We start from the raw sequence: 26,181 nt of genomic DNA, 5'->3' as shown, positions 1-26,181 counted from the left end.
AATCTGGCTGCTCTATGGCTGGAAAAGGAAACAAGGCTGAACATGCAGAACACTTTCTGAAACAAAACATAGTACAGAACATGAGCATCATTAGGCTGCAGAGTTCTTCTTTTGGCCCATTTTACTAACATTTTAACTACCTTGATAATGTGCATACTAAGGTTGAGACATTTTAGCTTCCTAATTAAAGTAGACTCCTTTAGAACTATATTACTCTCCCTGTAGACAAGTCAGCTTTGAAGAAGGAAATCCTGGAAAATTAAGCATAGGGTCAACCTGTACTAAAAGCATGATGGTCCACTTCATCTTAGAGCTCATCTACTCCCACCTGAGAAGACACTGCTATTACTATACCCATTGTGGCATAATTTCTCTCTCTGTAGTAACGTTAGTAATTTTCCTTATGTGGTCAGGCCTCGGCTTGCTATCAGTTCTTAGGTTTTTTCCTCTTTCTAGAATCAGAAACGTTAATGTTCATCATTATAGTAGCCTCTAATGCTAATATGCAGACTCATCAAAATCAGTTGTGACAGATCACAAGAGCCTCTTATTAATAAGGATCCAATTGCAGAATTACAAACAAAAACCAAGATGATGAAAGAAAGATTTATTTTACTTGCTTGTAATGCCCACATCCTAAAAAAAACAGATATAAAATGTTTTAGCTGCAAAGAAGAGGCAGAGCAAAAACAGATGTTTACACCTTGGAAAGCAAAAGGAAAAAAAAACAAAAAACCACTCAGGCACAAAGTTACATTCATTATTTTCAGGAGCAGCAAAGGAATGTCCTACTGAAAAGGGCAGGGGAAAGCAAAAAACTTTCATATCCTTCTCCTTGCCATGAGATCATGTGGGTCATTTTTAAAGCCATTCTGAATTCTCAGAAACATGGTCTCTCAGAAAGGTGGGTTTCTTTGTAACTATGTTTATGACACCTTAAAAGATGCATTTGAGAGACCCTGTCAGAGGCATTTAGTCTATTCTCTAATTGCATTTAACATACCATATTATTACACTGGCACATTCACCACTTTGTGATGGTTGTTACAAACAACTCCATTTTAAGCTAAAAACCTGATCAAATTGCATTTCAAAAGCAAGCATGATCTAAGCTCTGTCTACACCTCAAAAACTATTGAAGATTTTTATTTTAAAATAAAATCTTTCCAGCCAAGCAACTTAAAATCCTCTCAAGAGTTAAAACCTTTCAAGTGGCAGCCCAGAATCAATTTTAAGACATATACCCTTTGAAAACAAGGCTTTGTCCTTAAAGGAAAAAAAGAAAAGAGCTACAGTCTAATCAAATAGATCTTTCCCCTTTACTAGAAATACTAAAATATTTAGTTCCCTCTAGATACAAGAAGCTGGGAAAATGTTTTTTGTTCAAGATCGCTCACTAAGCTAGACAGCAAAGAGTTGTTTATTCACAACCTTCACCCCACCTTGTAAAACAGCCGCTTTGCAATTCTCAGTACAGACATACATGAGGTGGGTACCAAATCCAGTGGCTTTCATGTACACAGCATAAAGTTTTACAAAGCTATCAAATGAATTTCTCTAGTGCAAAGTAGATTCCCCAGCAAGTAGCTTCATTATGCACCTATACAGTCTCTTAGGCTACCCCCAAAAATATTTTCAATATTAAAAATGCAGGTCCTGGCAAGTTCCTGCAACTTGAAGTGGTATATTATCTTCCTTTTAGGCCCAGTTCTGCATTGTTCAAGTCAGTGGGAGCAGCCATGCATCCTTGCAGACATTTAAAGTAGCTTAGTGCAAATATGTCACTTCTACATACAGTCTTCAGATCAGCACTCAGTAAAGAACGTTCTAACAGTCGAACCTAAAGGAAGCTGTCTTGTTTAGGCTTCAGCACTTCAGAGGGTATCATCACATTTTTGAAAGCCGGGAGGGGGGGGAAGGGAGTTAAGGAAGGGCAGGTCTCCTTTGTTAAGAGGTATAGAAGGAATATTGGTAGACTACCACAAGCATATTGGTAGACTACCTAAGACTGTGTATGGGGAACAGCTCAGCATTTCTACTGAGGACAGGAGAGAGTTGATTCGATACACCGGCAATGAGAAAACTTAGAGACTGCTACAAGAAACTCAGAATCCTTGAGGATTCCTCTTTGCTGTCATCAGAAGGACAACAGATCAGATTAGGAATAGGAGTGGAGAAGGAAAGGGAGTAAAATGGTCATCCTCCCCCACTCCAATCTCCACCACTTCCCTTCAGTTGACTGATTAGGAATTGAGTTTTCCTACCTTAAGCCACAGCATGACCACAGAGTTTGCTATGATGACCCCATTTTAGTTCCCTGTCCACTGAGGATTTGAAAGCCAGCCAACATTCTCATTCATGAGAGAGGCTGCCTCTGATGCACTCATTCTAGGAAACACTCAAAGTAGCAAATACATACATAAAAACCACCAACACACAAAAAAAGAGGGGAGAGAGATAGCACTCTAAAAGTCTAAAGTGAACAGCATCAGTTTTGCAAGTACAATCATTCTTTCTTATTACATTAGTCTTCAGCTTTTCAGTATCTTTTCAACCACAAAGCTGCTGGAGTTCATTTTCCATTCAAACCAGCCACTCAAGGGCACAAAGTGGTGTAAGAAAAATCTGGCAAAGTAACTTGCTTTTAGAACTCACCCGACATTTTAATGCTGATCAACATGCGGAAGGTGGACAATATCCTCCATTTCCTGCAATTGCTGTTTGACTCCTACCAGCATCAACTGCCCTCTCAAAAACATTTATTTTTATTAAGCCTTACCAAGAATTTCTGCTCCTCACTTTTCCACACCTAAACCACTGTCTGTTTATTATGCTTGTCCAGTCTCTTGGGGCAAACAACTTTTGTTTCACATAATTGCAAAACGTCACATTACTGAACCATGGATGTTTTAAAATTGTATTCTCGCAATTTTGGGAACATCTCTTCTTTATTTCAAATCCTTGTAGACTCTTCTTGCCCTTTTTTACCTGCTTTTACTACAGGAAGTTGCATTAACAAGTATGTTTGAATAAGTCTGGCTGCAACCCAGGAGACAGAGAGAAAATACAAAGTCGGGGACAATTCAGAACTTTTCACTTTCCACTCACTTCACCTTCTAGGAAGTCTGTATTCTCAACTTTCGTTTCACAAAACACAGCTGAACTATTCACACAGCTCCTGGATGAACGAGGAAAGACTATCCACATGGAACGGCTCTTCCATCTAAAAGCTGAACTTTACTGGCATCAGCTGTTTTTGTTCTGGTCCCTGCTTTTCTATTCTTGAATATGGCCTTACCCTGAGACCACTAATTTGGGATTTAGCACCAAACCTGAAGCCAAGCCAGAACCATTATGAAGTCTGAGGCAGCAACTGTGGCATGTGGCTTTATAGTATGCGGCAGAACTCAATAGAATTACCTGCAAGCCTTCTAGAAGACAGCGTCTCAGATTCAGGTCACACGAATACTTGTACACTATACTTCAGCTCAGAGCATCCACTTGGCATCGCTCAGAAGCCAAGTTTTACCCTGAGCCATAGGCTCCGACAGACAATGGTCAGCTTCATTTCACTGCAGTGGGAGAACCTTCCAGATGCTAGTCCTTGTTATTTGTATATATGCCCTGTATATACCTAAATCCACATGTGCTTTTTATGGAGAACAAAACTAAACAGGCAAGAGCTTCCCCACATCAACCTGATCCAGATTCCCTGCACTCCAAATAACCGCAGTACAATTTCTTCAGCATTTCAAATAGCTCCCTCTCTGCTTGTCTCTATAGGCAACAGCAGTAGGCACCAGCTTACTCATCCCTCCTTCACCTGTGCATTTCTTACCCCATGCTACCTGGCCAGCGAGAGGGGGTCAATTCTGAAATGTAGCTAGGCACATTTGATGGGCATTTGAGGAAGTACGTGTACATGCAAGTAGGCAGAATACAACCTACCTGCTTCCTCCTCTATTCACAATGTGCAATGGCATCTCAGTAAACTCCCAAGTGAAAGCATAGCTGCAGCAGAAGCATGGGCCACTTTCTAGCCAACAAAATCAGCAACACACAAAAACAGACTCCTTACAGCTTCAGTCTTGTTACAAAAAACCCTGCATTTTACTTCCATTCTCTAGTCTTCAGTGCATTACAAAACCAGGTCTTCCTCCTCGCCAGAAAATTATTCTTCTTCCTCTCCTCCACAACTGCTAATAGCATTGCAAACACTAAAATTGCTAAGTTAAAATCAGTAGTGGTGCCCATAGAGACATGTTAGAGAAATAATAAAAAACCCCACAAACTCAGGATTGATATGGTAAGAGTGAAGTAGAGAATTTGCTGATACTCCCCCCAACCCCCATAAGCATCAGGGACATGTTCCCAGTTGACACAGTTGAATAGCAGACAGGTGCCTGTATGCTGCAGGGGAGGCAGGAGGTGGAAATCTTGGGCCAAGATATTTCATGACTTATGACACCTAAAAATGACTTAAAAATAAGGAGGAGAGGTGGAACAAACAAGAGGTTCAAACCATAAGCCTGCACGTGGTCCTGGAGCTCTCCCAGCCAACTACTGGTTACACAAAGTTCAAGATGAGCAATTAAATGCCACCAGGGATGCTGGGTAACAAAAGTCTTGCTGACACCAGTTACCATGCCAGATAGGTTAGCCACCTCTTGGGGAAAAAAATCCAGAGATCACTCTCTCCTATAACCGATTGGTGGATATTAGTGGAGCTCCTCCAGAGATCCATTTTCACTGGGCAGTGTCCCATTCATCTCTAGGGTGATCTCGGTACCCAAATATCCCAGAAGGATTTCACTGCGCCGCCGAGAGAGCTGCAGAATGTCTTCTGCCAGCAACTGCACTGTGGTGTATCTCACGTTGTCCAGGTCAAACATGTCCTTCAAATACTGCACAATCTGGTGCTGCAGAAAAAAAGAAAGAGAGAAGTTTATAGAAAGGAGACTTCCCTCTCCCATGCCTACAATCAAGCAGAGTCAAAGGGTCTATTTCAGACTGCATCAGGTACATGGCTAAGGGAACTGTGGCCATACTTAGCTATTCAGAAGTCTTTGTAGCAGAAAAAACAAAGTATATCCCCAAATAAACCCAAACCCGATAGCCACTTAGAAAAAAGAGCAGAGAAATATCAAGGCAGCGTTTTTTAATCAATATTACTCTTCAGGGCAATATCTACTGCAACAGTTTTAATTCAGTCTTGAAACAAAGGAGAAGAAAAACATGCAGTCATAAGACACTACCATGAACATTTAGGCTTTAAGGTCTACTATAAGTCCCATGTGATCTCAAGCAATGTATTCAAATGTTAGATCCATTTGTCTCTTATCCTTTTATAGAATGAAAGCATGTATTTTATGCACTCTCTCAACTATGCTGCTCCAGTAAGAATTCTTACAAATCATAAAATACGGTCTACTGAATTAAAGAAAGAGCAAAAGTTTTATTAAGATTGATCATGCAAATCCAGATATCTTCTTACTCTCACAGAAGGGCATCTACCAGAGCAGCATGCGCTCACAGCTTTGCATGATAAGATGGCAAGTGTCCCACAAAGCAGCATGACAAGACAACCAGCTTACCTTGAAAAAACCACAGACCTCAGACAGTTGCTGTTTGGGCCCCAAAAAACCAAAGGCTAGAACAGGACTGACATGCTCCGATACGGAGTAGAAATGGGAGATAAAGCCATCTGGTACCTGCCATTAGGAAGGAATTGAGAAAAAGTCAGAATTTTAACAAATAATTTTTTTCTGAATAAGCTAGGCTTATGAAGATATCCTGGCTGGTCACTGAAATGCAGTGGGTTCTGAGCTGGGCAGTACAGCTAGCATGTCCCAGCTGGCTGTATTACTGAATATACTGGCAAAAACATCTGCATGTGGCCACTACTGTATAATACTGGGCAGTTCATAGGTCACAGCCCCAAGAAGTCAACTGAAGAGAAGAAGACTTGCTAAAAAAGAACTTTCAAGAGGGCTCTGAGGTTCCTTCAAGCACAGGAGTCAGTGTCACCACTGCTGTTTCAGATAGTGCGTGTCACTATTCCCAAAGTCTGGATTTGTCAGGCTCCAGATCTATTAGCAACATCAGGTTTCATGCAATTTCTCCGCACACATCACTTATTGCTGTTCGTTTTACTTACCATCAGAAGCCTCCTCTTTGCTTTCAGAACAGACCAGCAGGCAGTTGCTAGGGCCTACAATTGAAAACAAGGCAACTATTTAAATGGCATCGCCTCTCCAGAACAGAAGGCAATTCCCTTATCAACTGCCATTATGAGAGCCTTGAGCTTTTCCCATTCCTACCCTTCTGCAGCCAACAATTCCAAAGTTAAGTCCATTAGGAGCCTCACAAATTGGAAGCAAAAATGGATTTGAAGTGGCCCAGCTAGACCAGCCTCATAGCTTATGGATCAAAGCTCATGCCACCTGACGTGATCCCTACTGTACTTCAAGTCAAAAGCTTTCCTGCAGATCACTCCATTTACCAAGAGACTGGCCAACCCCATATATTGGCTAGAGGGACAGAAAAGATATTCCTTTAATAAACTTGTGTTCAACCAGAGAGCTTTGGTTATTTTCTCTGTCCTTTAAAGCATACAGTGGAATTCTGAATGAGCCACCCTCTAACATACCGTCTCCTTGAAGCTATCAGAGAGCCAGCGGTTGCGTAGGACAGCTAGCACAGAGGAGGGAGGGTTTTCCAGGTCCTCAAAAGCATCCATGAGAATGAAATCCAGCACAATATCAAAGAAACTCATGCACACCACCTGCCAGAGGACACAAGAGTTTGTAAGAGGGACCAACTGGGAAATGAACTCTATTCGTTAGACAGAGCCAGGACAAGCTTGCCACTGACTTAAGTAGGCACAACTCCACCCATTTCAGTTCAGCAGCTTGAAGTTAATGGAACCATTTATGGCAGTAGCTGGCTGGCCTAGAGACTGTCTTGTGTTAAGGGTAAGTATATGGCAAACCAAATGAAATAGAACACAGCTATAAACTTTATGGTAGCAGTGCTACTTGGGACAAGCCAAGTCAGTGCAGCTTCAAGAGTTAATCAATCAAAAGTTTCTCATTGCATTAAGTTATGCTGAAAGCAGTCCAAGCCTTGAGCTCTTTTAACTCACCACTGTGATAGGCCTAAGGCAAGGGCAGGCAATTATTTCGGGTGGAGGGCCACTTAATGAGTTTTGGTGAGTTGAGGGCTGCATGGGTAGCTCTGCTCCTTGACAGCTGCCCTGCCCCCTGGTCACCATCTTTGGACCAGAAGTCCCACCCCTAAGCCCTGGCCTTTGCCACCAAAAGTCCCTCCCTTGCCTCCCAGAAATACTCCTTTTGGGAGTGGGGGTTACCATCTTAGAATAGCAACAAATCGTACACCAAAAGTCAGACACCTACTATAATATATTTTAATTTTATTACAAAAATACTTGTCTTGATTTGTGTTTGTGTAGTGTATAGAGGTGATTGCATAACAACTCAAAAATAAATTCTTAGTCTTGTACATCATGGGGGGACGAGTGTATATGTGGTTGTATGGTAAGGTGTGGTAAGGTATAGCATCTGTGGGGTGTGAGGGAGGGTGGGGAGGTGTGGGGACTACCCTCCCAACACACAATCCCCCCTGTGGCACACTCAGGATGCTCATGTCTGGCACAGGTGCTGGTGCCTAGTGGAACGCAGCTCTGGCCAGTGCTGCACATCACAGCAAGGGGCGTAGCCTCTGCCGGGCAATCTCCATCACCGGTGCTCCCTGCCACACACCTGCAGCATCACCACACTCACGGCATGGGGAGGGAAGCCCTAGGTGCTGGAGCCAGCTGCCTTCCCCACTAGGGCTGCGCGGCACAGGAGGGAAGCCCCAGGCGCCTTCCCCCAGGGAGAGAAGGCAGCCAGCTCCAGCACCTGGAGCTTCCTTTTTGTGCGTGCGAGCATGGCAGGGAGCATCGGCAATAGAGACAGCCTGGCAAAGGTTGCCCTCCTCACCCCAATATGCAGCGCTGGCCAGAGCTACACCTTGCCAGGCACCAGCACCCCGAGCCCCCCTGCCTGCTGTTGCTGCCACTGCCACCCCATGCTCCCCTCACACCTACACACTGCCCACCCCAGCTTCATGCTGCCGCCAGCCCCATGCTCCCTCCCAGCTGCAGCCCTGCCCCCACCGCTTCCTTACACGCTACCCGGAGTGACTGGGAAGCAGGGAAAGCCAAGCAGGTCTCCGGGGGGGGATGCAGCAGCAGCCACCACCTTACCTGGAAGCTGTGTGCTGGCCAGACTGGGCCAGTTAGACCCACAAGGGTGGGTCTGAAGTGCAATAGGGTATGTTTGGGGAGGTGTGTACATGTGGGTGCCTTGCTCCCACCCTTATGGGTGGAAGAGCTGTAGGTGGGGTAAAATTCATTGGTGGGTGCTGTGGGCCAGATGAAAGTGCCTGGTGGGTCAGATTTGGCCCACAGGCTGTATTTTGCCCACCCCTAGCCTAAGGGAAGCCCATTCCAGAGGTAAACTTGTAAAACTGGGCACTTTCAATATGTTTGGAAGGGGAAATGCCAGCTCTTAACATTAGGGAGAATGAAAAGCAGTTGCAATGTCAAGGTAGTAGCTTTAGGTTCTAGCACAGGGGTGGGCAAAATGCAGCCCGCAGGCCAGATGCAGCCTGCTAAGACATTCTATCTGGCCCGCAGGGCCCCTAAAACATTTAGAAAATTAATATTTATCTGCCCCTGGCTGCCTGTCATGCAGCCCTCAATAACTTGCTAAAAGTCAGTAAGCGGCCCTCCAGCCAAAATTATTGCCCGCCCCTGTCCTAGCAGTACCAACTGGTGAAGCATCCAGGTGCTTCATTTAGAGTTTTCACTCTTGGGATGCCCCAATGTATTAGTCTGTAATTCTGCCCGAGAGAGAGAGAGAGTGCACTATCACAAACCCCTCTTCCTTCAAGCTCCTGCTGAGTCGTTGGCCAGGTGTCTTGCTTCAGTGCATAACACAGCATCTCCTCATAGCTTTCCAGAAAGGCCTTGGGGTTCTTGGAGAGAACAAAGAAAGGAGATATTAGGGAAAGTTAGTTAAAAGCAACACAGTCCCACTTGGCTATTAATCATTTTCAGAATCTATTTTGCGATGAAAAACTTTCGAAGGCTGCTGACAGGTGGGGGGGGGGGGGGGTGCACATGCTGCATTCAATGTGGGGGTGCACTAAGCTTAAAGTAAAATGCTGTTTTGTTCTGTTCATGTCTGTAAGCAGCCAAAATTCATAGATTCATAGATGTTAGGGTCGGAAGGGACCTCAATAGATCATCGAGTCCGACCCCCTGCATAAGCAGGAAAGAGTGCTGGGTCTAGATGACCCCAGCTAGATACTCATCTAACCTCCTCTTGAAGACCCCCAGGGTAGGGGAGAGCACCACCTCCCTTGGGAGCCCGTTCCAGACCTTGGCCACTCGAACTGTGAAGAAGTTCTTCCTAATGTCCAATCTAAATCTGCTCTCTGCTAGCTTGTGGCCATTGTTTCTTGTAACCCCCGGGGGCGCCTTGGTGAATAAATACTCACCAATTCCCTTCTGTGCCCCCGTGATGAACTTATAGGCAGCCACAAGGTCGCCTCTCAACCTTCTCTTGCGGAGGCTGAAAAGATCCAGTTTCTCTGGTCTCTCCTCGTAGGGCTTGGTCTGCAGGCCCTTGACCATACGAGTGGCCCTTCTCTGGACCCTCTCCAGGTTATCCGCATCCTTCTCGAGTGTGGCGCCCAGAATTGCACGCAGTACTCCAACTGCGGTCTGACCAGCGCCCGATAGAGGGGAAGTATCACCTCCTTGGACCTATTCGCCATGCATCTGCTGATGCACGATAAAGTGCCATTGGCTTTTCTGATGGCTTCGTCACACTGCTGACTCACGTTCATCTTGGAGTCCACTAGGACTCCAAGATCCCTTTCCACTTCCATGCCACCCAGCAGGTCATTCCCTAGGCTGTAGGTATGCTGGACATTTTTCCTCCCTAGGTGCAGCACTTTGCATTTCTCCTTGTTGAACTGCATTCTGTTGTTTTCTGCTCACTTGTCCAACCTATCCAGGTCTGCCTGCAGCTGTTCCCTGCCCTCCGGCGTGTCCACTTCTCCCCATAGCTTTGTGTCATCTGCAAACTTGGACAGAGTACATTTGACTCCCTCGTCCAAGTCACTGATGAAGACATTAAAGAGTATCGGTCCAAGGACCGAACCCTGCGGGACCCCACTGCCCACACCCTTCCAGGTCAAGACCGACCCATCCACCACGACTCTTTGGGTGCGACCCTCTAGCCAATTTGCCACCCACTGGACCATGTAGTCATCCACATCACAGCCTCTTAGCTTGTTCACCAGTATGGGGTGGGATACCGTATCGAAGGCCTTCCTGAAGTCTAAGTATACGACATCCACCCCTCCTCCTGTGTCCAGGCATTTCGTAACCTGGTTATAGAAAGAGACTAGATTGGTCAGGCACGATCTGCCCGCCACAAACCCGTGCTGGTTTCCCCTCAGCATAATTTGTCCTGCCGGGCTCTCGCAAATGTGAGCCTTGAATTACTGAATGATTTCTAAACACTCCATCCAAAATATTAGGTCAATATCAGCCAGGCTTTGCAAAATGGGATGGGTTTGGGACTGCCACCACCCTGCTTTCTAGCTTTGTATTGCTGGTGTTTTGGGATCATCATGGGAAAGACTATACAAATACCTGAGGACACAGATGTTCTTGTAGCTGACAAATTGATTCCAACAGGATTTGATCATCAATTAGCAAGACAGAGAAGCAATACTGAAGCTACAGGTTGGTGTAGAAGACTAAAAGCCACATTGAGATGTTCCCTACTCATTGTACTCAACAGAAACAAACGCACCGTTGAGGCAGATGGATCTATTGAACAACCAATGAGGCACCATATCATTGATGATGGCTTTGGAGTAAAGACTGTATTCAAAGAGTCTCACAAAAGGTTTGATGAGGAGAGGGAATTAGTTTTCTTCTTCCCAATTCAGTTATAAAAGCAAGGTAAAAATCCAGCGGAGGACTGGTGCATGAGTGATGCTCCTTTGCTCATGCAAGGGGCACCCAAGCTGTATGCTGCTCACAAGCTTCTTACCTTCTCAGCCTTTATCATTAGTCCTCTCACCATCTGTTTTCCAACCTCCCCAAAGAACAACTGGTTGCTCTCATCCTTCAGGAGTTCCTGTGAGAACAAAGAATCTTCTTTCACCAAACAAGCCAATATCATTCCCAGTTCTAGGAGTGAGTGTGGGGAAAAAAACTGAGAGTCAAAGTAAGAGTGCTTGCACCTGTGAAGCAGGCAGTGCTGGCTGTGTCATTTTTTCTTTGACCCAAGTGTAACTTAAAACAGAATCTGCCCTGCCCAGGGCAGCAAGCACTGTGAAGCTTAACTGATTTCTGGTCACTCAGCAACTCCTCTAGTCAACTACTAGTTATACTGAGAAATTTTAACAGAAAAAAATTAACTCTAGTCCTCTCCAGCTGGAAGGAGTGTTGGTGCAAAGATGGGTCTTAAAAGGTAGGGTGTGTAAAAGGAAAAGGAGTGGAAAGGTGGAAGAGATGCTCTCCTCTAGAAATCAAGCACAGAGTAAGGTAAGAATCTTGAAGAAGCAACCCAGAAATGCATGGGGTCATACAAGGACAGTGACACACAAGCACCCTCAGTGTTGAGGTACTCCCCTACAGATTGGGTAGCCAGGGACAGAAAGCCTTTCACATCTAGCTCAGGGGTTCCAATCCAGGCAGCTGCTGGAGAAAGCTGCCAAGTAGTGTAGAAGAGGTACGTTTAGGCACCTCCAGAAAACTGAGCATTCAAATTACAGAACTGCTCCGGAGGAAACTTGGGTGCCTACCTTGGCCAAAGTCACTGCTGAAATGGGCACAAAAACAAAACTATGCTTTCACCATACCAATGTTTCTGGCCCCTTAGTAGGAGCATGTTTTACCCGTTCTGCAGTAGCAGAGGACTTCTTGTGAATGAAAACATGGTCGTCATGCTGAAGGGATACCTAAAGGAACGCTTTAGGAGTCTGGAAGCCTTAGAGCAGATACAGACAGAACCTGCGATTGCTTTCCAGTAACCAAGAAGTTCCTACCTGGAAGGCCTGCCTGATACAGTGCAGCTTTGCCAGGAAATCCTGATCACTGTAGCAGCCTAAAAGCTCCGTCCTAGAAAAGAAGAAAGCAGAACATTATAGACGCCATCAAACAAGAGACAACTTCTTGTAAAAGGGCATCCAAAGATCTTGAGAGTTGACCTCTTAAATTCCTAGGCCCCTTCAGGATAAATAAATAAATAAAAATTGCAGCCACTTCTCACGAAGAATTAACCCAAGCCACAAGTTCTTTTCCTGCAGGTCACTGAGCTACCTTTAAGTAGTCTTTGTTCTTTAAAGTGCATGGCTAGATTTAGATCAGCAAATCTTTTCTCCAAAAGGGAAAAAAAAATTATTTATCCCATAACTAGTTTCTTGGTGCAGTCTTAGTGGTTTTCACAGCAAGGGAATGTAGCCAATTTTAAAAAGGTAAATTAAAGAAGGCTTCACAGCATCAGAAATCTATGGGTAGTATGTATTTCCAGACCAGCAGAGATGGTGCTATGAGTTTCTCTCCATCCCCCAAAGACAGCATCCTAGCCCCAACACCGAGGCCTATACTACAAGAATGTGCCAATACTGAGGTCCTACCACAAGATCATACCTCTACCTGGAGCTGTCATAATACTTAGAGACACTCACCTTAGTGTTCTGCAATGAACTTTCCCTTCTTTCACCAAATGAACAGCTTCTTCATATGCAGCTGCTGGCTTGGAGAGCTGGAAGGGTATTTCCCCAATTTGGAGGGAGTCAAAGAGCTGCCAAAAAAGCAAAGGATGTAGGAAGCAGAAAGACAGTTCCATCTTTGCAGGTTACCCAGAGGTCAGAAAGAAGCAAGAGGGCAATATCCAACTGATGCAGAAAACATTAATGTGTCTTATTTTAAATATAGATATTTCAACCCCCATTGCAATTTCTTTTCTTTCAGTTTTCTTAGCTCCAGCATGGCCCAACACCTTTTGCTACAGCTGCAGTATAAGCCACGTTTAGAAGTGCTTTTACAGTACTAGTTTAGCTGTTACTTTGAAGTAGCAAACATCTAGTTATCTTTCCCATGGGTTTCCCCAAAATTAGGAACAGAGAGTACCAATTCCCACTGCAGTAAGAGTAAATGGCATACAGTGGGTTTATTGATTTATTCTAAAGAATAAAAATTGAAGTCACCTCTGCTGCAGAGAAGAAGGAGTCCTCGGAAGTCGAACTGTCTTCACCATCTGTCCGAAGTCTCAGTGACCCGTCTGTCAATGGAAGCATAAGGGTCCTCTCTGAAACAGAGCAAAAAAACAACACAACCATGGGGCTCCAGATACCTGCTTTCCTATCTCTAGATTGCCATTCCTCTCCCCTAACACATTCCCCTCCCCCTCAGGAACAAGAGTCTGTGACAGTCCCCCCTGTGCCCCCCTCCACAGTCACCTTTAAATGCCTGTCACCTCTTTGACTTACTCAGCTAGAGAGATTTGCTTGGCCTTTAGGAGACATATGGTTGACGAACTGTATTAAGAATCCTGGACAAAGCCCGAGGCTTCCTCATTTAATTACTGTAGCCCCCTGAAGAACTGTGCTTTTCACTGAGTGACTCTAGCAAATGCTTGCCTACTACTGGGAAGATAAAAAGGGTCCTATAGAGCTAAATTAATTAGCTTCCTCAGTCTTGTAGATGAAGCAATAAATCAGAGGCCAGGGACCAGCAGTTGACAAGCTACAAAGCATTGCATACTTCTGGTGCAAAGATTGTTCATAGGTTGAGTTCCAAGAAAAGCATTTGGTCTCTTTGCCTGTCCATCTTATACCACCAAACTCTGGTTCAGCCACTCATCTCTAACCTCTCTAAATAGATCAAGTCTTTTCCTATGCCCAGTATATGTCCTTGTGCTCAGTTCTGTTCCCCAGTGTGATCAACTCCAGGTTATTCTCAAGGCTGTGCATCTTTATCTAGCTTCCAGATCCCACTTACCCAGGTCTAGCAGCATGCTGTCAGAGGGAAGTGTAGACCCAAATTCTTCCTGGAGGTGATATGCCCGGTGCAAGAGGGATTCAAGCTTTTCAGCAAACTCCTTTTTTGGAGACTCCTGCTTGAACATCAACAAATAGCATCCTTATAAAACTATTAGCCTGCTCACAATAGCAATTTGTCATTGTTAGAGATGCTAATAGGACAGTTTTGACAGAAAGGTCAAGAGTCATGTTTTACACATTGCAGCTTAGCCAGGGACCTAAAGTGAATCTTCAGTTAGGTATGTTAAACCGACAGTACAGAACGAACGAAGTAGGGGGCAGCACAACTTATATACACACTTCCCTTCCATCTCTCTTCATTGTGGCTTTTGAACTTTAGAACAATGTGGGGGAAGGGTTAAGACTCAAGTCACTAGCCCGTCGCCTCTGATGTTCTAACAGACTGGAGATCACACAAAGGAGTTCAGTGAGCTCAGCCTAGCCTCATGTAGAGGTTTGTTCACCTCACAAAATCTGCACAATCCTGTCTATTTAAAGGCCAAAACCAAACTAGCAGTCTACTGAGACTGACTTCATGGTGGCATTAGACACAAGTGACATTTTCCATTAACACATTTGCATGTTATCAGTAAGAGTTAGCGACAGCTTGCATAATGCCTACCTTCACAATACTTTGTTTAGATCTACACTTTCACAAGCAATTAAGCCTACCACTTGGAGAGTTAACAAAAGCACAAAGTACTGGTTATGCAGCAACTGTTTTTAGGCTAGCTGTAAAAACACAATGGCAAACAGCAAAAGAAGAATTCAGGTTTGACTTGCATAAATATTATAGAACACAAAAGCAAACATCCCACCTACTTAAGACACCAAACTCTGTTTATAAGTGCCACAGGGTGTCTTACATCAACATCTGACTCCTAAATTCTGACTTTCATCCCTTAAGTACAGCTGCCTTTTTCAAGATCCATAGTCACCATTAACCCTCTTCCATTGAAGATCCCTTTTTAAAAGAATCTGTCCCTGAAAATTCTCCCAGATTTACAGGGACAGCATGCCAACTGTAATCCTAAAATAAGCTACTGCAAACTCTCTCCTTCTAACCTCTTAAGTGACCATTTTTAGCTATTAAGTTTTTTCTTTTTTCTTCCTTGTTTTTCTTTTACTAAGAAAAGTGCATGACCATACCACAGTCCATTTAAGTGCAGCCCAAGAGAACAACTGATAAAACAATGGAAGATAAACTACCTCCAACTTTAAAGGCATTCAAAAGGAGAAAAAAAAACATCGTTAGACAAAACCTACTTTTGACCTTGTTTGTTGCTGGATTTGTTATTTTATTTTCCTGGCCATACCCAGCACTAGAGTTAAAACTAACCTGTGTGTGACACCACCTGTCATTAGAAATTGGAAGCAGGAAGGGGGAAGAATAGAGGGCTCGTTACTTAGAAGCTCACCCACTCAGTATTGTTGCCAATTATACCAAAAAGTAACAGGTGATTATGGGTGGCTCCTGAACATACCAGAAGGGTGTATGTAGTCTAGCCCCCAGACCTGCTCTTTAATGCTTGATCTCCCACTACCTCTTTTCTATCCAGTTTGGTGCCTCACAATGTTCACTCTGGAAATTGCAAAGCAGAGGTAGGGAACATACCTCTGACAACTCCTCTGACATTGACTCTTGGTGTTTCTTGTTCTCCCAGGGGAGTGAAGTGCTGCTGCTGTCTCTCTGCCGTACAGTCAATGCCTGCTCCCACTTCTGCAGAGCCTCCTCGAACAGCTCCATCCCTGACCGATGCAACCAACCAAACAGTGAAACTGAAGAGCTTGTTTAGATGGCAGAGGAACGTAGCGACCAGTAAGGCTCCTTGTTCACTTGGGAGGAGGCTTTCCTCTTCTCAGAATGCTCTCTGAACCCATATGGCAAAAGATGCTAACTTAGGTATTTCCATCCTTATGGATATGATATGTTCTTTATTTAGCTTAGGACTAAATAAGACCATTTCAGCAAAGAACATCAACAATGTTACTTCTGAAGCATATTTTCCCAATTAATAGCCTGGAGGGGTGGACCTCGTCATTACACAGGCATTGAGACCAACGTCTTCTATCATCAAAGGATAGGAAAAGGGTTTCTCCAAGTTAAGGACAGAGTTTGCCCATAGAATTGTACTGGAGTTCAGCATGGGAAGGGATGGTGTTTTCAGGATAGGGTTGGGAGCCACTGGTAGACCTGGGACAGAGGCAAGGCCTGACTGCACACAGAGGCTCCACCCCTGTTCTCCCCACAGTAAGCCCTCCAGGGCAAGGTTAAAAACAAACAAAAAACAAACAAACAAACAAACAAAAAACAAACCACAATTTACCTTGAATATAGAGGCTTTCAGCACTAGAGTCTCCAGCAGCTCCAGGATCCTCCATTGCTCCTGTCTCCCAGAGCCCTGCAGCTGCTGGTGTTGGGCTGGAAGAGTTCACAGCCACTATCTGGCCCGTAAGAGGAGAAAGAACAACAGATGCTATAAGACTTCCTTGCAGTCTAACAAAAGCAGCAGAGAGATCTGATCTCTGCATTATGGTACCTGCAGATACACCCTCAGCTATTTGCCATTTTGAAATTTGTACTTGTTTTTAGCATTCACTTGCTTTTCCAAGGTGGGGATACCAGTGCTCCACATCCAAATGTGTCCTCCCTCTGCAAGTGTTCATACTAGTGGAGGGCAACAATGGGAAGTGGCTACCTTAGAGGGAGCTGTAAAGTGCCAAGCTGCTGCAAACCAAGTTCTCCAATGATAAGCAACATCACTCAGAGCAGAGAGTATCACATCCTCCCCCTTGCCTCTAGCCAGCAGCACGCTAACTTCTTCAGACACAGAAAGAAAAAAAAGGCTGTGCAATCGCCTCTCCCTGGCTGCACCTGTAAAGATATAACAGGCATCACTGAAAAACCCAGGTTTTGTTCATGTCATGTGCACTTATCTGGGATACTTGGAGTGGGAAGGGGGCAGGTGCATGAGAAAGACACTGCAACACCCATGACAAAGTAGGGGTGGGACAGGAGAAGAGACTGCTGGGAAATAAATGTCAGGCCCTATCCCCATAGGAAGGGGAAGGCAGTGGCTGGGAGGCAAATGCAAACATAAAGAGGGAACGGGTTACTAATGAAAAACAAACAAGACAGGGCACTTGTGCCAGAAAAGCAAGTCACTCTTTTCTTCCTAATCAAATGCTCTTGGTGTGGGGCTAGAATAGAAATGAGAGTTTACAAGATCTGTGTCATGGTTCAGTCAGAAACCTGGACAAGTGCCATGAGAGCATTTTCTGGTCAAATGCTACAGGCTAGCAGGGCTAGATTCAGATGTTTACAGCTGGATAGGAATTGTTCCCAGCTGCAGCAAGTCGCAGAATACTTGACTTCATTTTACTTCCTCAGGCTCAGTTCAGATGTGCTACTAGTTGCTAGTACCATAGCTCATAAACAATTGCTATGACTAATGTGCTGCATCAGCAAAAAGCAGAGATTCCAGGTACCATGAAGCACTTGTGCCAGAAGCAAGTGATGTTGGGGAAATAGTAGTGGTTATAAAGGAGCTTAGTCTGTCTTCAGAGCTCTAAGATGGTGCTCCCAAAACCAAATAGGTTAGAAGTCCAGTCCCTAGCTTAGGGATAAGGTCCCTTTATTCTCTGGGGCAAGAAAACCAAACCAAATGATCAGTATGTCTAGGGGCAGACTATAGCCAGCTACAGATGTAACCCTGACCTTGAACTTCTGTGGAGGCCAAAACGGTGCAAGCCAAACACTCCAGCCAGCTCACCAAATGCTGTCAGGACATAGAAGTCTTCCCTTTGACCTGTTTCAGGAGCTATTTTGGCAAACTCACCAGAATTTAGTAAGCTTTTAGCCAAAAACAGACTTATTTGAGGTGCATCTCTGCAGCTCCAACACGGGTCTCTTTCTAGGTCTAATTTGTCCCAGTTATTCAAACCTAACTTCTAGCAAGAACCAAGATATACAGGGGAAGTAGCAGGAAATACTGGAAGGGGCGGGGGGGAAAGGGCAGGAATTCTCCAACTCATCTCTCCCTCCCTAAACCTATACAACGTACAATGTCCCACTTGTTTGAAGAGCACTGTTTCACAAGAGAAGCACAGAGATTCAAAACTATTTCCACATAAAGTATAGGTATTTTAAAGAAGTCAAATTGCATTTAAATTTATTTTTCTTCCCAGATTAGATCAACTTACCCTTTTTTGCACAATTGGAGACCCAAAATTATGAGTCAAAGCATACCACCAATTTGCTCTGCAACTTCTCTCCCATGTCCCTGGATGCAGGAAAGGGGGATGATTTGGTCTGTCTCCCTTTTCAACCTACTGTGAACTGCAGAGGAAGGCAGATCTTCTGCAGCTTTGCAGGAACCTATCCCCCAAACAACAGCAGCAATGATTAGATCTCCAGCCTAATTCACTTTAATTTGGGTTCACACCTCATTAAAGGAGATAGTACTTCACCCACCACTCCTCTATAACCCTGCAGCTAAAGTAGTGGCTTCAGTGGTTCAGACTAGCTCTGGCTCACTTGATACGGTTGTGGCTTTCATAGCACACCCAGGTTCTGAAAAATTTCCACTTTCATTTAACAAAAAACAAAAAAAAGTTTCCAACTCTCACAGATCGAGGAACCTTTTCAAATGCAAGTAAATGCCTGAACTGCAAGCCTGAACCAATCACTGATTTGATTTGCCTGGGGATTCAGACTTGCATTTCAAGCATTTACTCACAAGCCTGAATCCACCAGCTATGCCAATCAGTGGCTGAGAGGTGTGATCTCTGCCCCACCCTTTCATCTGGATAGGGTATTCATTCTAAAACTTAAATGTGGTTTTGCTCAATGGCACCATCTGTTTTGCCAGTGCTGATCATTTTAACAGAGGCAATGGAAACAAAGGGTCAGGGAATGATCAAACAAGATAGAATTGAAAAGAAAGGGCAGAAACAGCAGCTCTCAAGGAGGAAAACTTCTCAACTGAGTAATGCTATAATAGGAAGCTAAAGTATGAAACCAACAAGATACAATCAAAGTGCACAAGTGCTAGATTCACCCCCTGATCTCTGTGCAGGCCTCCACTTGCATTAGAGGGGAATATCCTGACTCATGGAATGCAAAAAGGAACTGAGCCCTTGCTACAGAGTGCCAATTCTCCTGAGTCTAAAACAAATTAGAGGTTAGAAACCTTAATTTACACCTTACTAGGTGGAGCAGAGAAGACTTTTGCACTAAGAAAAGCCAACATTTGGAATTTTTACCTATTTTTATTGGGGAATGTCAGTGTCAAAATAGTGTCACCTAACCCCAGCTGTTTTTCCTGATTAAGTGCAAGGGGGCTGGACCCAATGATTGTGCAAGGTCCCTTCCAGCCCCTTATGGATCCCTGATGAAAAAAAATAACCCTCCCCAGTCACTCCATCAAATTAGGTAGCTTAATTGGGAAGCAGTGCATTCCAGCAACATGGGGATAGGCTGCTTCTGAGAGACCATGAATGATCTTTCAGTGGTGGTGAGAGTTTCAAGGCCTGGGAGGCAGAGAAGAGGCTGTGGCCGTGTGTCCAGTTCTTGTCCTATGAGTGAAGGGAGAGGCTGAGAGGAGAACTAAAGGAGTCTGTGGATTCAAAAGTTGGGCTTTACAGACCTGCATTGTGTGCTCCAGCTGCACTGGCCCTGGCCTATACTGCAGGTTTCAGGAAACTTCCCACCATCCCCCCTGCTCCACCCACCAGCGTGCTAGTGTAAAGCTGTCCAGCCCACCAGAGCTGCTCTCATAATTATGCTGGCAGAGCCCCCTAGTGGAGATGCAGTGCATACCAACAAGAGTACTGTATATATGTATATATAGGCATTGGCTTCCCATACAACAGAAGCTAAACTGACCGAAAAGCTCCTGTGTTACCATAGCTGCAGCTCCACCAGAGGTTTTGTCTGTGTGATTCCCACCCACCCTGCCTGTGCATGTATCTCCCACATGTGTGCACAACCCCCAGAGCCTACACAGCCATGCTGGCCAAACTGTAGTGTGGACAAACCTTACACTAGTGCTCCTAAGAAAGCAGTTGGGAAATGCAGAGAAGCTTCCTGAGATCTGTCAAAGCAGATGAGGGTTCAGTGTGGGAGTTACTTATGCCTGCTACTAATGCAACTGGTGTATGGGAAGCCTCAAGCAGCAGGTCGGTAAAAAGCTGTGTGTGCAATCCCTACTGACTCAATCACTTCTCCTGTCACCCTCTCTCTCCACCCACGGGACTGGTTATATGGCTGAAGACTCTTCCCATTTGTCTAGGCCATGGAAGTACCAACAATATTTACCAGATGCCCTTTTTTCGTTCCTCAGAGACTAGTTGGGTGAAAAGAAACCCCTCCCCATATTGCCAGGATTAACTCTTATCCAGACAATTCAGCTAATTAATTATAAACCCATCAACACCCAAGGAACACTCAGAATATTTTTTTTTTAATGGCTTAGAGACGGAGCAGACTACCTTCAGGGGTGTTAAGGGGACTAGACCATTTTATCTGAACCAGTCAAGACTGCTACCAATTTGTTAAAATTTGACCAGGTCCCAAAACTAAAGTCTCACTAATGGGCATAAGATGTTTTAATACTGATTAGAAAGGGGGTTACCCTGCAATTAGCCCTAAATGTCTATACTTCTGTGTAAGGCACAATGTTGCAGGTGACAATGTTTATTTTTTGAAACGCATATTTGGCTATACAGTGCTCTTGCTCTCTCTCGCTCTCTCCTTTCAGTAACTGCAAACACCCCAAATCATTGCAATACTATCCCAGTTTGTTTGTGGCTCCAGTCTCCAGACCAGTGGTTCTCAACTTTTTGGACTCAAGGCACCCCTCCATAACTTTTGGAAACTGAGTGGCATCCAACTCTAAAAACAAATATATATATTACAGAGCTCACCTCCTTGCAAAGGGGGTGGAGAATCTGGCATGCATTTATCTACGTAATCACCTCATGCCTCAAGGCACCCTTCAAAGGATCTGGCAGCACCCCAGGGTGCCCCTGCACCCTGGTTGAGAATCACTACTCTAAGCAGTAGCCATGAATCTCTTATTGGAATTGAAGTTGTAAAGGGTGATTAACACAACAAAACAGGCCTTTAAAATCACCTTTTAAGTACCAATATCTCATTATCTATCAAAAACTTTGGCATAAAAGTGATGCATGTGGGTGCAGCTCAGTGCTGCTGAAAGCATTAATTCCAGTTGACTAATAATCCTACTAAATGTAGATAAGTAGATGCGACTCCTTCCTCTGTGCTGCTACAGCAATGGTGAAAGATTTCTTACCGAGGCAAGGCTGTGGGAGGAACCAGAGCGTTTGCTGGGCTCAATGGAGGAAATCCCGCTAAGCGTGTCATTGCTCTTGCTGCTTGGACTTTGTACTCTCCTGCTGGAATATCCTGCAATCAGGAGGGTTGCAAAAACAAGCCTTTAGGTCTTCCTGCTCTGTCTACACCATTCGAGGGAAAAAAGGAGCCTATGAAATCAGATGTAGTGTTGCTCTTTCCTGCCTGTCCCTTGCTGTACCAGGTTTGCACCACTGGAAGCAAGATCCCCTGAAGGCTGCTGAGAGGGCTGTGCCATCTCCAGAAGAATCAGCTCTCAGTGGGGTGTGAAACGGTAGCAGTCGCAGATAAATCTGGTTCAAAGCAAAATGGTTTCATTGCAGCCTTGGATGGTGAGGGGAACTGTGATTAGTTGGTGACACAGGGCATGGACCTTCTGGGTTAAGGAGTCAGCAGATGGAGGGGGCAGCCTATTTCTAATAACTAGAGCCGGGAGCTAGGGTTCTATTGTCTAACTTGCTGTTGCTTATCCTCCGTACCTCAGTTTCCCCATCTAAGATGAGGATATAAATATTTACTCACCTCTCTAGATGAAAGGAAGCATGCAAGTATTATTGGAGAAACATTAAACATCAGTGCCTCAGACCCCTCATGCCATGCAAAATGCTACAAGTCACTGTCATCAGTGCAGGGACAGTGGTAATTCAGCAGTTTGTTTGATTTCCCCAGAATATTTACACAGCTCCATAACTTCACAACACTGTACACACATTAATTGAGCCTAAAAACTTCCTGCTGGGCAGATGATGTGCTCCATCTTCTTTTTCCCCCCCAATCGGGGAAACCACAAATAATAGGCAAAGTGACTGGTCCAAGGTCACAGAGTGAGTCACTGACAGGGCTGGCTTAACATTCAGACCCTTCTGACTGAATCTAAACTACACCGTCTTCTTTACTGTTTGGTGACTGACAGAACACAGGCCACGGCATGCAGCCAGCCACCCTTATCAAGTGAAAACATTGTACAACGGGCTTGACATTTCCTTTTTTTTTTTTTATTTAAAAGTAATGGCAACTGCGAATCTGGATAGCCACTGTTTGACTGCTTGTGCTGTTAAGGTAGTAATCTTACACTTTTTAACATCTATTCTGTATTGTTGCCCTTATTAGGACACTGTCTATTTTTGGCTCCCAATCTCATTCTGCTCCTATAAAGTATAAGGAACAACCTTCCAACATAATCTAGCCATCTGCTTGGCATAACCTGGGATCCTGTCCTCCTGCATGTCTCCTCCTCCCAGATAATAATGCTCCCATAAACATTATCATTTCTCCCCACCATTTTCTCTTGTGATACAAACCTTTTTTCACTGATGGGACTTTCCTGGTTGACAGGACAGGAACAGGGACTCCTCCAGGCTTGAGACCACACTTCTCTGGAGCTATCTGTTTCTTTCGACGTCGACGCCGCTTCAGCTGATGTGCAGCAAGAGCCAAGGCAACTGTTCCAAGAGCTGTGGCAAACAGCACCTTCCGCAGGCCAGGGGAGAGCCGCAGCTGAGAGAAGACAGACTTTAAAGACAAAAGATATTAGAAAGCAACAATATTAGCATTGTCTCCACCTCCAGTTTTCATCCAGAACAGCTAGACTCTAAAGATACTGTATAGATGTTGTGCCAGTGAATTGTAGCCAACAGAGCAGAGCAACTGCTTAATAGCATGCAGCTAAACCGGGTCAGATAAGACAGTAAGGAAACTGTTAGAGATGTACACTGAGGACAGAATGTATATCTGATATAAACCCATAAAGTCAGTGGGGAAGGGGGGTGTGCGCGCGCGCGCATGCGTGCATGTGTGTGCACGCAAGTGTGTGCATTGTTTCACAGACTTGAAATCACTGTTTGTTGTCTGTGTGTAGAGATTAAAGATCTCAAGGCACTTTTCCGAAGACAAGTTTGCCCAATAGTTTCTAATACCCACACTAAAAAAAAAAACAGACATAAAATTCTGTCACCCTTTTAATCAACAGCAAAGATTCCACTGACATCGCTGGTGTCTAGATTTTACCCCAGAAGCATATCAGTCCCCTTCATGAGAAGAAACTTATTTTAGGTCCAGACAGAACTGAACAGAGGAGGAGAGAAAGGAGGATAACACACATGTCCTACTGGAATCTTTGAAACAAAGTTACCCTTGTTTTCCAGGAAGAAGAAATGAGAGCTGAGAGGTGTGTCAGGTAGGCCATCTAGAAGGGCCTAGGTAGCTGAAAGACGGGTTAAGAAGGTTTGCAAGAGAATTTAGACTTTAGATCAGGCCTTAAATGTCATAAGACAGGATCTAGCATTACATAATAGAAAACTGTAGTGTAATTATTAATAAAGCTCCTATTGCTAGTAAGAAGCAAAGGGTCAGAGTTACGTTACTAACCTCAGTTCGGAATATCCTGATTTACAGGTAAGATTCATTTGCCCAAATATTGAAGACTGAAATATTAAGCATGATTTAAGTAAAAAAAAAAAAAAATGTGTACTTGAGTGCCTCTAAGGATGACCCACAAGTTTTGCTGAGCAGAAAGAGAATGCGGCAAAGAGAATGGGGCATGAGCGATTGTAGCATTATAGAAATGTCTGCTCCAACATCATAACTAGCACTTTTTCAGAAGTGTATAAAACCAACTGTTATGGTTTGAACTGTGTTTTTTTCTTTTAATTATTTGGCTTAAAAGAGATTTAAAAAAAAAATCTGGTAAAATATTTATCAACTTTTCCAGGTATCATGCTGCAGCTTCCCCTACACATATAGACTCACTGAATTCAGAGTGAATAAACCCAAAAACTTTTCTGTTGAGAATGTAGCAACTTGTTTATTGTTGGATGGCCAGAACGTATCCATGCCTTACTTCCAAGCATCATCTTTCCTCCAACCTCTTCTCCCCAGCCAAGTTTCCCCATCAGTGACACGGCCATCTGCAGAGCTCCCCCCTTAGGTATCCTAATCAGTCCCTCCGAACCTTTCCAAACCTCTCTGCGCCTCTCACAAGAAACCTCCATTTCTAACTTCTGCAGCCTCCCAACAAGGGCAACCCCCATAGCAACTGTCACTCCTCTTTCTCAACACCCTCCGATTCTTCCTTCCCCCATTCAATTAGCACTGACTCGCCACCTTCACCCATCCAAATGAACTGGTGCAGGCAGCTCTGCAGAACTACGCATACAACCCAGGACTCTTTTACTTGTTTTTATTCTTTTACCTGCCCAAACGTTGTGTAAACGAACACCGGGATCTCTGCCACAGTCATTGCCAAGGCTTGGATGATAGACATTCCCTCGGTTCTTTGAAAGGCCATTTCTGAATGAGGCTGCGAGTACCCGCAGGAGTCAGCGTGTGGGAAGGACACTTAGGGAACCATTCAGAGCTCACAAGGAAATCCAACTTTGTTTCAACATGTGTCTCAGGACTGCAGGGGCAGTCTCCAGCCGGGAATTTTCTTCCTGCACGAAGAAGAAATGAGGTGAAGCAGATAATTAAACAGAAGCGAGGTCTGCGCGGTCTGCCCTGACAGCACGACTTTCAAAGCACGTTGCAATCCATGTCAAGCAGCAAGACAGCTAGAACGGACTCAGCTGCGATCTCAAACCTGGCCCTGTAAACAGCGCTATCGCCTGCCTCCAATGATTTTCAGTCCCTTTTTTTTTGTTGTAACCAACCTTTTTCTGTACCAGGACCCATCTGTACACACTGATGGCCAGTCCCGACCCGGCGCCCTCGTCCCCGGCGTGTGGGCACAGGGGGCCCAAGCAGCCCCTCGCAGCTGGAGCTCTGCCAGCCCGCAAAGGAAAAGCCACCGGTTCCCAGGTTTTTCCCCGTAAAGCTCGTTTGTGACCCTTTCCTACGGTCTCACGACCGCGGGTTGAGAAGTGCTGCTCGGGGAAGGACTCGGGGGCGTTTCCGAAGCAGCGCGACCGTCTCAGCGTCATTTTGAAGACAACGTTACGGACAGCGGCTAAACCCTGTTGCCGCCCAGTTGACCCCAAACTGTTTGAACTCGGGGGCGAAACTGAGCTGGATTTTTCAAACCCGGCCCCGCAGTGGCACGGCCCGCGGAGCTTGCCCCGCCACCGTGCAAGGCAGCAAGGTTTTGGGGGTGACACTTGCTATGGGACAAGACCCCGCATGCAAAGGCTTGCCCCCAAAGTGCTGCACCGCCTACCCCCTGGCACCCACCTCCTGCCCAAGCCCCGTCTGCTTGGGAAGGCCGCCCCAGCCAGGCCCTCGCTGCAGCATCCCCCTCCCCGCGCTGCACAGTCCCGCCAAGGGGACACCATGACGGCCGCCGCCCCCCTCCCGCCGGCAAATGGTACAGCCCGCGCCCCGCTCAGGCCACCAGCCCGGCCGCTACCACGTGCCGCGGGGGGAGAGGGGGCGCTCTCACCCCGCCGCGTTCCATGGCTTCGGAAGGGCAGCGTCTCCTTCCCTTGGCGCAGCCTACGCCGACTGCCGCGGCGACGAAGGGGGAGGGCGTGACCGCCGAGGGCCACCACGCGCCGCAGCCAATCCAAGCGGGAGGCTGTGCCCGCGCTAGCCAATCGCGGGACCCCTCCGCTCTGGCTGAGGCTGAGGCTGCGGCGGGGAGTGTGGTTGAGCCACGAGCGAGGGCCCAGCCGCCATTGACAGGTGATCCAAGCAGTAATTAAAGGGGCCCTGCCCCTAGCTGTCCTCGTGTCCCCACC

At 45.4% G+C, this 26,181-nt stretch overlaps 1 protein-coding gene across 3 annotated transcripts; it reads right to left on the bottom strand.

The window, feature by feature from the left end:
- Positions 1-592: 592 nt before the first annotated feature.
- On the bottom strand, positions 593-26,036 carry MIGA2 (mitoguardin 2). Of its 3 annotated transcripts, none has more exons than XM_019500961.2 (16): positions 25,884-26,036; positions 24,702-24,942; positions 22,813-23,023; positions 21,453-21,565; positions 16,464-16,581; positions 15,752-15,885; positions 14,096-14,213; positions 13,303-13,403; positions 12,781-12,896; positions 12,139-12,211; positions 11,139-11,225; positions 8,944-9,042; positions 6,650-6,784; positions 6,158-6,211; positions 5,595-5,711; positions 593-4,919 (listed from the first exon to the last, which is right to left on the bottom strand). In XM_019500961.2, the coding sequence occupies exons 2-16, from the start codon at positions 24,795-24,797 to the stop codon at positions 4,719-4,721; spliced, it is 1,773 nt and encodes a 590-aa protein (XP_019356506.1). In that variant the 5' UTR covers positions 24,798-24,942; positions 25,884-26,036; the 3' UTR covers positions 593-4,718. The 3 variants fall into 3 exon arrangements, with proteins under 3 accessions (XP_019356506.1, XP_019356508.1, XP_019356507.1); XM_019500963.2 differs by having other exon boundaries at positions 14,096-14,210; positions 25,884-26,029; XM_019500962.2 differs by lacking the exon at positions 25,884-26,036 and adding an exon at positions 25,676-25,756.
- Between the last annotated feature and the right edge of the window lie 145 nt (positions 26,037-26,181).

Source organism: Alligator mississippiensis, chromosome 12 (assembly GCF_030867095.1).
Source record: "Alligator mississippiensis isolate rAllMis1 chromosome 12, rAllMis1, whole genome shotgun sequence".
NCBI classification, from domain to species: Eukaryota; Metazoa; Chordata; order Crocodylia; family Alligatoridae; genus Alligator; species Alligator mississippiensis.
The sequence above is the reverse complement of the archived record's forward strand: the minus strand, read 5'-3'. Positions and strand labels throughout refer to the sequence as shown.

Bases quoted from the DNA above. Each gene is read 5' to 3' on its own strand.
- MIGA2 (XM_019500961.2), bottom strand. From the start codon at position 24,797: ATGGCCTTTCAAAGAACCGAGGGAATGTCTATCATCCAAGCCTTGGCA. The intron at 12,212-12,780 runs GTGAGTGTCTCT...CTTCTTTTCTAG, and splicing joins GTTCATTGCAGAACACTAAG to GACGGAGCTTTTAGGCTGCT. The intron at 5,712-6,157 runs GTAAGTAAAACG...TCCTAATGGCAG, and splicing joins CAAAGAGGAGGCTTCTGATG to GTACCAGATGGCTTTATCTC.